Source organism: Sus scrofa, chromosome X, assembly GCF_000003025.6.
Source record: "Sus scrofa isolate TJ Tabasco breed Duroc chromosome X, Sscrofa11.1, whole genome shotgun sequence".
Taxonomy (NCBI): domain Eukaryota; kingdom Metazoa; phylum Chordata; class Mammalia; order Artiodactyla; family Suidae; genus Sus; species Sus scrofa.
The window spans coordinates 57,393,968-57,407,101 of NC_010461.5; the positions used below are offsets into that span (position 1 = coordinate 57,393,968).

The 13,134-nt window shown below is 40.7% G+C and overlaps 1 protein-coding gene across 4 annotated transcripts in view; it reads left to right on the forward strand.

The window, feature by feature from the left end:
* Positions 1–13,134, forward strand: part of TAF1 (TATA-box binding protein associated factor 1) — an 84,490-nt gene that overhangs the window by 11,757 nt on the left and 59,599 nt on the right. For all 4 annotated transcript variants that reach the window (XM_021079951.1, XM_021079950.1, XM_021079952.1 and 1 more), the window contains exons 9-18: positions 808–984; positions 1,505–1,632; positions 1,730–1,837; positions 1,950–2,123; positions 2,569–2,742; positions 3,511–3,615; positions 4,635–4,835; positions 4,986–5,127; positions 5,748–5,878; positions 6,816–6,896. In XM_021079951.1, coding sequence (XP_020935610.1) covers positions 808–984; positions 1,505–1,632; positions 1,730–1,837; positions 1,950–2,123; positions 2,569–2,742; positions 3,511–3,615; positions 4,635–4,835; positions 4,986–5,127; positions 5,748–5,878; positions 6,816–6,896 — 1,421 coding nt within the window. The remainder of the gene's footprint in view (positions 1–807; positions 985–1,504; positions 1,633–1,729; positions 1,838–1,949; positions 2,124–2,568; positions 2,743–3,510; positions 3,616–4,634; positions 4,836–4,985; positions 5,128–5,747; positions 5,879–6,815; positions 6,897–13,134) is intronic.

A 13,134-nucleotide genomic window follows, 5' to 3' on the forward strand; every position in this document is an offset into this window, starting at 1 on the left:
CATATCATTTATTACCACAATTTATTTAATCAGTTCCTTTTGTGTGTGTGTGTGTGTTTTTGCTATTTCTTTGGGCTGCTCCTGCGGCATATGGAAGTTCCCAGGCTAGGGGTCTAATCGAAGCTGTAGCCCCTGGCCTATGCCAGAGCCACAGCAACGCAGGATCCGAGCCCTGTCTGCAACCTACACCACAGCTCATGGCAACGCCGGATCGTTAACCCACTGAGCAAGGGCAGGGACCGAACCCACAACTTGATGGTTCCTAGTCGGATTCGTTAACCACTGCACCGTGACGGGAACTCCTTAATCAGTTCCTTATTAAACATTTGGCGAAGTTTTGACTATTACAAAAAATATTGCAATGAACATTTTTGGCTGCAACTTTTTTTTTTTTTTTTTGCTTTTTTAGGGCCGTAGGTAAGGCATATGGAAGTTTCCAGCGTAGGGGTCGAATTGGAGCTATAGCTGTGGGTCTACACCACAGCCACAGCAATGTGGGCCCTGAGACGAGTCTGTGACCTACACTGCAGCTCAGGGCAACCCTGGATCGTTAATCCAGTGAGCAAGACCAGGGATCGAACCCACATCCTCAGGGCTTCTAGTTGGGTGGCTTTCCACTGAGCCACAATGGGTACTCCCTGCTGACACATTTTTTTAAAAGTGAGAAATACATTGTATCCATTAGGTTCCTTTAAAGCAGCCATATGAGTAACCACTAACATTTTGCTCCTTTTTCCTCTGCTAGAATCATGGTTGAAGGCATGAATGTTTTGTTTGTTACTGAGTGTTTCCTTGTGTTTTGACTAGGTTTTGCAGCAACTCTGGATGATGACAAGCCTTGGTATTCCATTTTTCCCATTGACAATGAGGAGCTGGTATATGGACGCTGGGAGGACAACATCATTTGGGATGCTCAGGCCATGCCCCGGCTGTTGGAGCCTCCTGTTTTAACACTTGATCCCAATGATGAGAACCTCATTTTGGGTATGGTACTAACTGGGGCTAGTGTTCCTCCTTCATAACTGACAGTTTGCTGCTCCTTTCAGCAGGCAGGAGGAAATCAGAAGGGTTGGGAAGGCCAAGACTAGCATTTTTTTTTCCTTTTTGGTCACACCCACAGCATGTGGAAGTTGCCAGGCCAGGGATTGAACCTGCACTGCAGCAGCAACCTGAGCCACTGCAGAAACAATGCCAGATCCGTAACTCACTGGGTCACAAAGGAACCTCAAGACTAGAAGCATGTTGATAGCAGTTTGAGACAGCAAGGTTACGGCTTTCGGTTTCTAGTATTTGCGTGTTGTTTAGGGAAAACTCATTGCATAGGAATTTTGGAAAGTATTACCTTAGAGGTGTTGGGGGTGTAGTTCAGTTGGTTGGAGTTAATCATGGAGTACAAGTGGTCTGGGGAAGGATGAGAAATCTGGTTAGGAATTGCTGAGGTGTCAATAGGAAAGGTGAATCTTCAGGGATAACAACTCCAGGGTGACTTTTATTTCCTCCTCAGAAATTCCAGATGAGAAGGAAGAGGCTACTTCTAACTCCCCCTCCAAGGAGAGTAAGAAGGAGTCATCTCTGAAGAAGAGTCGAATTCTCTTGGGGAAAACAGGAGTCATCAAGGAGGAACCACAGCAGGTCTGTGAAGGGAATAGGGATTTGGTGTTTAGAAGAACAAAGAACAGAAATGGAGAAGGATAGTCTGACTAAGGTTTATTTGATGACTTTTCATTAGAACATGTCTCAGCCAGAAGTGAAAGATCCATGGAACCTCTCGAATGATGAATATTACTACCCTAAGCAACAAGGTCTTCGAGGCACCTTTGGAGGAAATATTATCCAGGTAAAAGTAGCAATTTTTGTGTGGTGGATGGGAACCACTACTTCATTCTGATGGAGGGTATGGGTAATTCTTGCTTAGGGTAGAGTCTAATTTGAATCCTTGTGTTTCTTAGCACTCAATTCCTGCTGTGGAATTACGTCAGCCTTTCTTTCCTACCCACATGGGGCCCATCAAACTCCGTCAGTTCCATCGCCCACCTCTAAAGAAGTACTCTTTTGGGGCACTATCTCAGCCAGGTCCCCATTCAGTCCAGCCCTTGCTAAAGCACATCAAAAAGAAGGCTAAGGTATGATTGAATCCTGGTTAGAAAAAAACAGCTGTAAAAGACATTGGAATATAAAAATGGGGGGAATGGACTGGAATATTAGATACTTGGGAATATTGTTTCTTAGAAGTGATAGAATGTTATTGCCATTATTTAGGGGAATGTTCTTATTCTTAGGAGATACATGTGAAACTGGTGAAGTGTTATGATAACTGCAACTTTCAAAAATGGTTCAGCAAAATCTATAGAGAAATAGTTATAGATAAAACAAATGTGGCAAAAATAGTTATAATTAGGTGGTGGTGGGATAATAAGTGTTCATAGTTTCGACTTCATGTTCCTAAATTTTTGCAATGAAATTGGAAAAAAAAAAGGCAAGTAAAAGTTTTTGATGTTGCAGTGAACATCACTGTGTGTAATTATTTTCCTTTTGGTAGCTGTATTGTATTCTCTTTGTTTTTGGCAGATGAGAGAACAAGAGAGGCAAGCTTCAGGTGGTGGAGAGATGTTTTTTATGCGCACACCTCAGGATCTTACAGGCAAAGATGGAGATCTTATTCTTGCGGAATATAGTGAGGAAAATGGACCATTAATGATGCAGGTTGGCATGGCAACCAAGATAAAAAACTACTATAAGCGGGTGAGTCTCTGCTTAGAAAATCTTGTGTTTTCTCTCTCCTCTCTCTCTTTTTGGCCACACTTGTGGCATGTAAAGGTTCCTAGGCCGGTATTGAACCCACACCATAGCAGCAACCCAAGCTATTGCAGTGACGGCACCTGATCCTTAACCCACTGTACTGTAAGGGAATTCAACTCCAGAAAATCTTTGTTCTTGATATATCTATAGATAGCCATATATCCAGTGATCATCTGTGAACTTGTATTTTGTCTTTTTTTTTTTCTTGGTTGTACTTGTGGTATGTGGAAGTTCCTGGGCTAAGGACTGAACCCATGCCACAGTTGCAGCAATGCCAGATCCTTAACCCACTGTACCACATGGGAACTTGCCTTTTTTATATTATAAATTTATTTTTTTATTTTTATTTTTATTTTTTGGTCTTTTTAGGGCCGCGCCTGCAGCATATGGAGGTTCCCAGGCTAGGGGTCAAATTGGAGCTGTAGCTGCTGGCCACACTACAGCCATAGTGATGCAGGATCTGAGCCATGTCTGCGAACTACACCACAGCTCATGGCAACACCGGATCTCTAACCCACTAAGCGAGGCCAAGGATCAAATCTGTGTCCTCTTGGATACTAGTGAGCTTGGTTTCTGCCAAGCCACAACAGAAACGCCTATTTTATCTTTTTTTTGCAGTTAGAAATAGAATGCTGTGCTCATGGACCATGTTGTATAAGCTTATTGATTATATTCTGTGATAGTAACTGGGTCTGCTGCATTCCTTATTAGAAACCTGGAAAAGATCCCGGAGCCCCAGATTGTAAATATGGAGAAACTGTTTACTGCCATACATCTCCTTTCCTAGGCTCGCTCCATCCTGGCCAATTACTGCAGGTGAGGAATTCTTTCCTGTTATAACTCTTTCCTAAGGAAATTGACAGAGGAGGAGCTAGTCAGTCCAAAAGGAACCAATTCTAGTTGATAGAGATACTGTTTATATATCTAATGTGGGAAAGAATGATGTAAAAATGATTACAATCTAAAAAAATTTTTTTACATTTTTTATTAAAACTCATTCCTAATTATGTTATTCAGTAAGTTTAAATTTGAAATAGTTTTTTGAAAATACGTACTGGTAAGAAGTCCAGAAACGTCTGGGTGGCATTGGGAAGTCAATCTGGGATTAATAACTTACTACGGTTAATTTATGAATGTTTATGTAGTGAAGATCCATATGTATTGAAGTACAGTACATGTATGTATTGAAGATCTTCCCTCTTTCTACTTTTCTGATTTTTTTTTTTGCGAACTCTTTTCTTAGAATCACAGATTCTTGTGACGGTTGATCCCCATCTGGTTGCTGCCTAAACAAGCTCAAATGTTTCTGTCCTGCGTGTTTATTCTTTCTAGCACACTTTCTTAATTCATTAGTTGTTTTTGTTGTTTTATTTTTTCTATTTACTTAATAAATGTTTTGATCTCACATATATCAGGGCCTATGCTGGGGCCCAGGGCAGTGGTATAGTACCTATTAGTTTATAAAGTGATTTTCATATGTAATCTTCGTAGCATTTCTGTGAAGTATAGGCATTTTTAAGTATTTCCATTTTGTAGATGAGGAAAACTGAGTTCATAGATAACTTAATGTGATATCATTGGTGTATGGCAGGTCCAGTGTCATCTGAATCAAAATCCTGTGATTTCTCTGTTACTCTTAAAGGTAGCCACTGAGTAAAAAATAATCTGTCTAATTCCATTTGATATTCCCTATTGTACCTTATTTATATTACTTGATAGATCTTAGGTGGCATAGTGGGGATGGAGAACAAACAAGCTTGATTTTCCGTTCTTATGAGTTTACTAACTGTCCTGCACTTCACTGTATATAACTTTTGTGTTTTTATTTTTGTTAGGCATTTGAGAACAACCTTTTTCGTGCTCCAATTTATCTTCATAAGATGCCAGAAACTGACTTCCTTATCATTCGCACAAGACAAGGTTACTATATTCGGGAATTAGTGGATATTTTTGTGGTTGGCCAGCAGTGCCCCTTGTTTGAAGTTCCTGGGCCCAACTCCAAAAGAGCCAATACACATATTCGAGACTTTCTCCAGGTAAGAATGAGAGGGTAAGAAGGCGGTCTAGATGTACATAAAAGGATATGTGGATTTGGGGGCACATTGGGACTTATCAGGGGAGGGGGCCCTGATGAGGACTTTTATCCTTACTTTACCAAATAAAAAATTTTTTTGTTTGTTGGGCAGGTTTTTATTTACCGCCTGTTCTGGAAGAGTAAAGATCGGCCACGGCGTATTCGAATGGAAGATATAAAAAAAGCCTTTCCTTCCCATTCAGAAAGCAGCATCCGGAAGAGGCTAAAGCTCTGTGCTGACTTCAAGCGCACAGGTCATTGGTTGTGACTGATAATCATTCCTCTCTGCCTCTTTCCAAGAAAAGAATTAGGGCTTCCAGTTAAATGATAGGCATACAGCTAATAAAAAGAAATAAATAGGAGTTCCCATTGTGGCTCAGCAGTATCAAACCTGACTCTAGTATCCATGAGGACATGGGTTCAATCCCTGGCCCCATTCATTGGGTTAAGGACCCGGCATCGCCGTGAGCTGTGGTGTAGGTCGCAGACACAGCCCAGATCTGGCGTGGCTGTGACTATGGCCGTGGCTGGCAGCTGTAATTCCAGTTCGACCCCTAGCCTGGGAACTTCATATACCATGGGTGTGGCCCTTAAAAAAAAAAGAAATATATATATTTGGAGAGAGGGAGAGAGAGACATCAAAAGGAGGTATCAAATCTTTTAATTATGGAGGCTCTGATTGCTATTTAATTCTGCTTGTCAGGAAATTCAGTGCGATTGTTGGATGTCTTAGATGTAGAAAACCTAGCAGTATGGCTGGGCCTGATACTTTCTAGGACATTGCCTGGTTCAGTCTTGGTTTGCTGTCCCTGTTGCTGTCAGTGAAAGGACCTTGGGAATTCAGAACAGTCTCATTTTTTCTTACCTTTTCTAGGGATGGACTCAAACTGGTGGGTGCTAAAGTCAGATTTTCGTTTGCCAACTGAAGAGGAGATCAGAGCCATGGTGTCTCCAGAACAGTGCTGTGCTTATTACAGCATGATAGCCGCAGAGCAGCGATTGAAGGTGAACACCTTCCTCTTAGGCACTACCTATGCTTATGGGTTGTTTTCAGAGAGATGAAGATGAAAACTATTCTCGCTGGCTTAGGAATCATGGTTACTAGATTATTACCAATTATTTAAAAATTCAAACTGTATGGGGTACTCTGTACATCAGTTCTGGGGTAAACTGCACTGTAGTTAAATGCCAGTGGGAAGGCTTAGTGAGGGACTTAGGGCATATTGTTTTTCTTTGAAAATGGTTGTTCCTTCATTGGAGATGAGTTTAATCTCTGTTCTTTACAAGTAGACAGGCATGTAAGCAGAGGAAGTACTTCTCACTTGTTTTCCACAGCCTTCCAGGTGGGCAGAGATGATGATGGTTTTGGATGTATGATGTACAGAAGCATAAAATCCTCATCAGGTCAAAGTAGGAAAGCTCTAGCTGTGGTGGGATAGCATAACTCTGTCCCACTGAGTTAATAAGCATGTTTATTCACCTACCTTATGGGCCATAACTGTCCACATATATCAGCCTAAGGATGTAGAATGGTGATAGATATACCTAAGACTTTACAGAATCCATTCTTTTTTTTTGCTATTTCTTGGGCCGCTCCCACGGCATATGGAGGTTCCCAGGCTAGGGGTCGAATCGGAGCTGTAGCCACCGGCCTACTCCAGAGCCACAGCAACGCGGGATCCGAGCCGCGTCTGCAACCTACACCACAGCTCACGGCAACGCCGGATCCTTAACCCACTGAGCAAGGAAAGGGCAGGGACCGAACCTGCAACCTCATGGTTCCTAGTCGGATTCGTTAATCACTGTGCCACGGCGGGAACTCCCAGAATCCATTCTCTATGCAAAATATATTTTGATGTTCTGTACTTGTTATTCAGTGAAACTTGAGCTTTGTGTTTTCCAATATATTGATTGATTTTTGCATGGATTTGTCCTTTTCCAGGATGCTGGCTATGGTGAGAAGTCCTTTTTTGCTCCAGAAGAGGAAAACGAGGAAGATTTCCAGATGAAGATTGATGATGAGGTAAGGCTTTAATCTTTATTAGTACATTCCATTTATCCTTTTTTAATTTAAATTTTTTTAATTAAAAATTTTTTTTATTTCCCCATACATTATTTTTTTCCTACTGTACAGCATGGTAACCCACTTACACATACATGTATACATTTTTTTTTCTATTATGCTCTATCATAAGTGACTAGACATAGTTCCCAGTGCTACACAGCAGGATCTCATTGTTAATCCATTCCAAAGGCAATAGTCTGCATGTATTAACCTTAAGCTCCCAATTCATCCCACTCCTTCCCCCTCCCCCTTGACAACCACAAGTCTATTCTCCAAGTCCATGATTTTCTTTTCTGTGGAAAGGTTCATTTGTGCCATATATTAGACTCCAGATATAAGTGATATCATATGGTATTTGTCTTTCTCTTTCTGACTTACTTCACTCAGTATGAGAGTCTCTGGTTCTATCCCTGTTGCTGCCAATGGCATTATTTTGTTCTTTTTTATGGCTGAGTAGTATTCCATTGTGTACATATACCACATCTTCTTAATCCAATCATCTGTTGATGGACATTTAGGTTGTTTCCATGTCTTCACTATTGTGAATATTGTTGCAATGAACATGCGGGTGCATGTGTCATTTTCAAGGAAAGTTTTGTCCGGATATATGCCCAAGAGTGGGATTGCTGGGTCATATGGTAGTTCTGTGGACAGTTTTCTAAGGTACCTCCCTACTGTTCTCCATAGTGTTTGTGCCAGCTTGCATTCTCACCAACAGTGCGGGAGAGTTCCCTTTTCTCCACACCGCCTTCAGCGTTTGTTATTTGTGGACTTATTAATGATGGCCATTCTGACTGGTGTGAGGTGGTATCTCATGGTAGTTTTGATTTGCATTTCTCTAATAATCAGGGATATTGAGCATTTTTTCATGTGCTTGTTGGCCATCGTATATCTTCCTTGGAGAAATGCCTATTCAGGTTTTCTGCTTATTTTTCCATTGGGTTGTTGGCTTTTTTGCTGTTGAGTTGTATAAATTGTATATTTTAGAGATTAAGCCCTTGTCAGTTGCATCATTTGAAACTATTTTCTCCCATTCTGTAAGCTGTCTTTTTGTTTTCTTTTTGGTTTCCTTTGCTGTGCAAAAGCTGGTCAGTTTGATTAGGTCCCACTGGTTTATTTTTGCTTTTATTTCTGTTGCTTTGGGAAACTATCTTTTTTTTTTTTTTTTTCCTTTAAATCAGCTTTGGAGTTCCTGTTGTGGCTCGGTGGTAATGAATCCGACTAGTATCCATGAAGACAAGGGTTCTATCCCGGGCCTTGCTCGGTGGTTTAAGGATCTGGCGTTGGCCATGAGCTGTGGTGTAGGTTGCAGATGTGGCTCGGATCCCGTGTTGCTGTGGCTGTGGATTCAGTCCTTAGCCGGGGAGCTTTCACATGCCGTGGGTGCGGCCCTAAAAAAGGAAAAAAAAAAAAAAAAATCAGGAGTTCCCGTTGTGGCGCAGTGGTTAACGAATCCGACTAGGAACCATGAGGTTGCGGGTTCGGTCCCTGCCCTTGCTCAGTGGGTTAAGGATCCAGTGTTGGCTGTGAGCTGTGGTGTAGATTGCAGACGCGGCTCGGATCCTGCGTTGCTGTGGCTCTGGCGTAGGCCGGTGGCTCTGGCGTAGGCTGGCGGCTCCAGCTCTGATTCGACCCCTAGCCTGGGAACCTCCATATGCCGAGGGAGCGGCCCAAGGAAATAGCAAAAAGACAAAAAAAAAAAAAAATCAGCTTTATTGAGATGGTTGCTATACAATACACAGCATGTATTTAAAGTGTACTGTTTTGATGTTTGTTTATAATTGAAATTGTTGTGACAGGGTATTGAGTGTATCAGTCAGACCCTTAAGTTTCTTTGTGCCTCTTTGAAATCCCTTTCTCCCCTCTCCTCCCTTTTCTCTGCCCTCCCTGTCCCCTGAAAACACTGATCTGCTTTCTGTCACTATAGATTAGTGTGCATTTTTTTAGAATTTTAGATAAATGGAATCATACAGTTGCATATATGCTTTCTCTTTTTTTAAAATTGTGGTAAAATACGCATAACATAAAATTTACCATCTTAACCTGTAAGTGTGTAGTAGTTAGTACCGTTAAGTACATTCACACTGTTGTACAGCCAATCTCTAGAACCTCTTTTCATCTTGTAAAACTGGAACTCTATTACCTATTAAACAATAATTTCTCATTCCTCCCTCCCCCAGCCCCTGGCAACCACTAGTCTCCTTTCTGTCCTTATGATTTTTACTAGTCTAGATACTTCACCTAAGTGGAATCATGCAGTATTGATTTTTATGTGACTGATTAGTTTCATCTGGCATAATATTCTCATGGTTCATTCATGTTGTAGCATGTGTCAGAGTTTCCTTCCTTTTTAAAGCTGGGTAATGACCTGGCATATGTATATATGTATAAAGCACAGAATGTTATTTTGGTTATCCATCCATTGATGGACAGTTATATTGTTTCCACCTCTTGGCTGAATAATGCTGCTGTGAACATGGATGTGCAAGTATCTCTTCATGGAGTTCTCTGGTGGCTTGGTGGTTAAGGGTCACTGCTGTGGCTTGAATCACTGTTGTGGCGTGGGTTTGATCCCTGGCTCAGTAACTTCTGCATGCCATGAGTGTGGTTGTGGCCCCCTAAAAAATTTATCAAGACACTGCTTTCAGTTCTTCTTTGTATATACCCAAAAGTGGGATAACTGGATCACATGGTAGTTCTATTTTTAGTTTTTTGAGGTATTTCCATACTGTTTTCAAAAGCAGCTGCACTGTTTTACATTCCTATCAATGATGTAGAATAGTTCCAATTATGCCAACACTTATTATTTATTGTTATCTTTATAAGTAGCCATCTCAGTGTGAGGAGATGTCTCATTGTGGTTTTGATTTGCATTTCCCTAATGATTAGTATCTTTTCATGAGCTTGTTGGCCATTTATAAGGTCTTATTTTGAGAAATGTCTGTTCAGGCCCTTTGCCCATTTTTCATTGGGTTGTATGTGTTTTTTGGCGGTTGTTGTTTATGTATTCTGAATGTTAACCTCTTTTTCATGTATATATTATGCAAATATTTTCTCCCATTCTGTATGTTGCCTTTTGCTCTCGTGTCCTTTGATGCAAAGAAGTTTTAAATTTTGATGTGGTCCAGTTTATAATTTTACTTTTGTTGCATGTGCTTTTGGTTCCATATTCAAGAATTCATTGTTAAATCCAGTGTTGCAAAGCTTGTTGACTGTTTTTTCTAAGAGTTTTATTTATTTATTTTGGCCATGCCCAAATAGTTCTCAGGCCAGGGATCAAAGCTGCACCACAGCAGCAACCTGGGCCACTGCGGTGACAATGCTGGATACATAACCTGCTGTGTCATAAGGGAATTCCAAAGGGTTTTATAGTTTTAGTGCTTACCTTTTGGTCTTTGTCCCATTTCCAGTTAATTTCTGTATGTGGTTTAAAGTAAAGATCCACCTTTATTATTTTACATGTGGATATTCTATTTTCATAGCACCATTTGCATTCTTTCTTTTTCTTTTTCACTCTGTAATATGTTGAGATTCATCCAAGTAGTTGTGTATATTAATAGTTTGTTCATTTTATTGCTGCATAATATTCCGTAGTATGGATGTACCACAGTTTGTTTAATCACCCGTCAAAAGACAGTTTGGTTATTCCCAGTTTTTGGCTATTATGAATAAAGTTGCTGTTGAGTATCCATGTATAAATCTTTGTATGGACGTATGTTTCTTTTTGTTTTTTCTTTGGGTAAATACCTAGAAGTGCAAGTTTTGGGTTTTATGGTAACTCCTAAGTTTTACTTTTGGAAGAACTGCCAGACTTTTTAACACAGTGGTTGCACCATTTTTACATTCTTACTAGCATTGTTTGAGGGTTCCAGTTTTTCCACATCCTTGTCAACACTTGCTCTCCATTTATTATTATTATTATTATTACCTACTTATGTGAAGTGATCTGTCATTGCAGTTTTGGGGGTTTTTTGCCCCACCTGTAGCAATGTGGAAGTTCCTGGGCCTGGAATCAAATCTGAGCTGCAACTGCAACCTACACCACAGCTGCGGCAATGCCAGATCCTTAACCCACAGCAGGAACTCTTGTCATTACCTTTTTAATTTACATTTCCCTGATAGCTAAAGATGTTGAGCATCTTTTTATGTGCTTATTATCCACTTACCTTCTTTGGTCAAGGGTCTGTTTATCTTATTTGCCTTTTTTTTTTTTTTTTGCTTTTTGGGGCTGCACCTGCGACATATGGAAGTTCCCAGGTTAGGGGTTGAATTGGAGCTACAGCTGCTGGCCTATGCCACAGCCACAGCAGTGTGTGATCTGAGCTGCATCTGTGACCTGCACTGTAGGTCACAGCAATGCTGGATCCTTAACCCACTGAGCGGGGCCAGGGATTGAACCTGCATGCTCATGGATACTAGTCGGGTTTGATACCAATGAGCCCCAACAGGAACCTCATTTGCCCATTTTTATTTTTAATTAGTTGCTTGTTTTCTTCTTGAGTTTTGAGATTTTTTTATGTATTCTAGGTCCAAGTCTTTTATCAGGTTTGTGATTTTGTGTGTGTGTGTGTGTGTATCTTTAGGGCCACACCCGCAGCATGTGGAGGGTCCCAGGCTAGGGGTCCAATTGGAGCTGATGCTGCCGGCCTTCGCCACAGCCACAGCAACTTGGGATCCGAGCCTCCTCGTCTGTGACCTACACCACAGCTCATGGCAACGTCAGATCCTTAACCCACTAAGTGAGGCCTGGGATAGAGCCTGTGTCCTCATGGATGCTAGTCAGATTCGTTTCCACTGAACCATGACGGGAACTCCAGGTTTGTGATTTACAAAGATTTTCTCTCATTCTGAGGCTTGTCTTAATTGTTTAACAGTGTCTGATGAAGAGCAAAAGTCTAACTTGTAAATCTTCTCTGTTGCTTGTGGTTTTGGTGTTATATCTAAGAAATTTTTATCTAACTCAGGGTCACAAATGTTTTCTCTTATTTTTTTCTTCTAGAGGTTTTTATTGTTTTAGATTTTTTGTTTAGATTCATTTTGAGTTAATTTTTGTTGAGGGTCCAAGGTGTAGATTAAGGTTCATTTTTTTTTTTTTGGCATGTGAATATCCAGTTCTAGCACCATTTGTCAAAAAGTTAAATGAGCTTTTAAAACAATTTAAAACAAAAATTTGAGCATATCACTCTTTTTCCCCCAAACTTCCTTTGGGTCCTCATTTCTTTTAGGAAGAAGTCCTTAGCATGATTCACAAGATTCTACATGATTTTGGTCTTGTAATATAACTCTAACCTCCTCTGATCTGTCATTGTCCATTTATATCCTCTAAATTCCAAACATACTAAAATTCATTCAGTTCCCTAAATTTCTTTCTGTTGTCTTCTAGGACTTTGCAATTGCTATTCCCTCTGCCTAAAATATTTTCTCTCTACTCCTCTACCATATGACCTTCATCTACAAATTATACTCTCCTGGAAGCTTTTCTCAACCCTTGCCCTAACTCCCACCCTTCATTAAGATTGAACCACCATCCTTTTCTTCAAGTACATACAGCATTTTTTATTTATTTATTTATGTATGTATTTATTTATTTTTTAGGGCTGCACTCATGGCATATGGAAGTCCCCAGGCTAGGGGTCAAGTCGGAGCTATAGTCACTAGCCTGCGCCACAGCTGCAGCAACACCAGACCCCAGGCCCATCTGCGACCTACACCACAGCTCACCGGATCTTTAACCCACTGAGTGAGGCCAGGGATTGAACTTGCATCCTCATGGTTGCAAGTAAGATTCGTTTCCGCTGAGCCACGATGGGAACTCCATACAGCACTTTTTACTTTCCTATCTTAGCACTGATTCTGCAGTATTGAATTTGGTTGGTTTTTTGCCTCTCCTTCACTAACATGAGGTCCTCGAGGAAGTAGTAGATATTGAATAAGTATTTGTTAAATGAATGAGTGTCAGTGAGGTCAGGAAGAATGACTAAAGAAGCATTGTTGTACTGTTCTTCTAAGATTGAAGTGAACAATGAGTGGATGTCTAAGAATTTCTGGAATTAAGATTCTGTTGAATGGCCTTCAGGATTGAATCTCCCATAGAGAATTAGCCACTTTTTTTTTCTCTCGACTGTGCTCACAGCATGTGGAAATTCCTGGGCCAAGGATTGAACCTGAGCCACTGCAGTGACAATGTTGAGTCCTT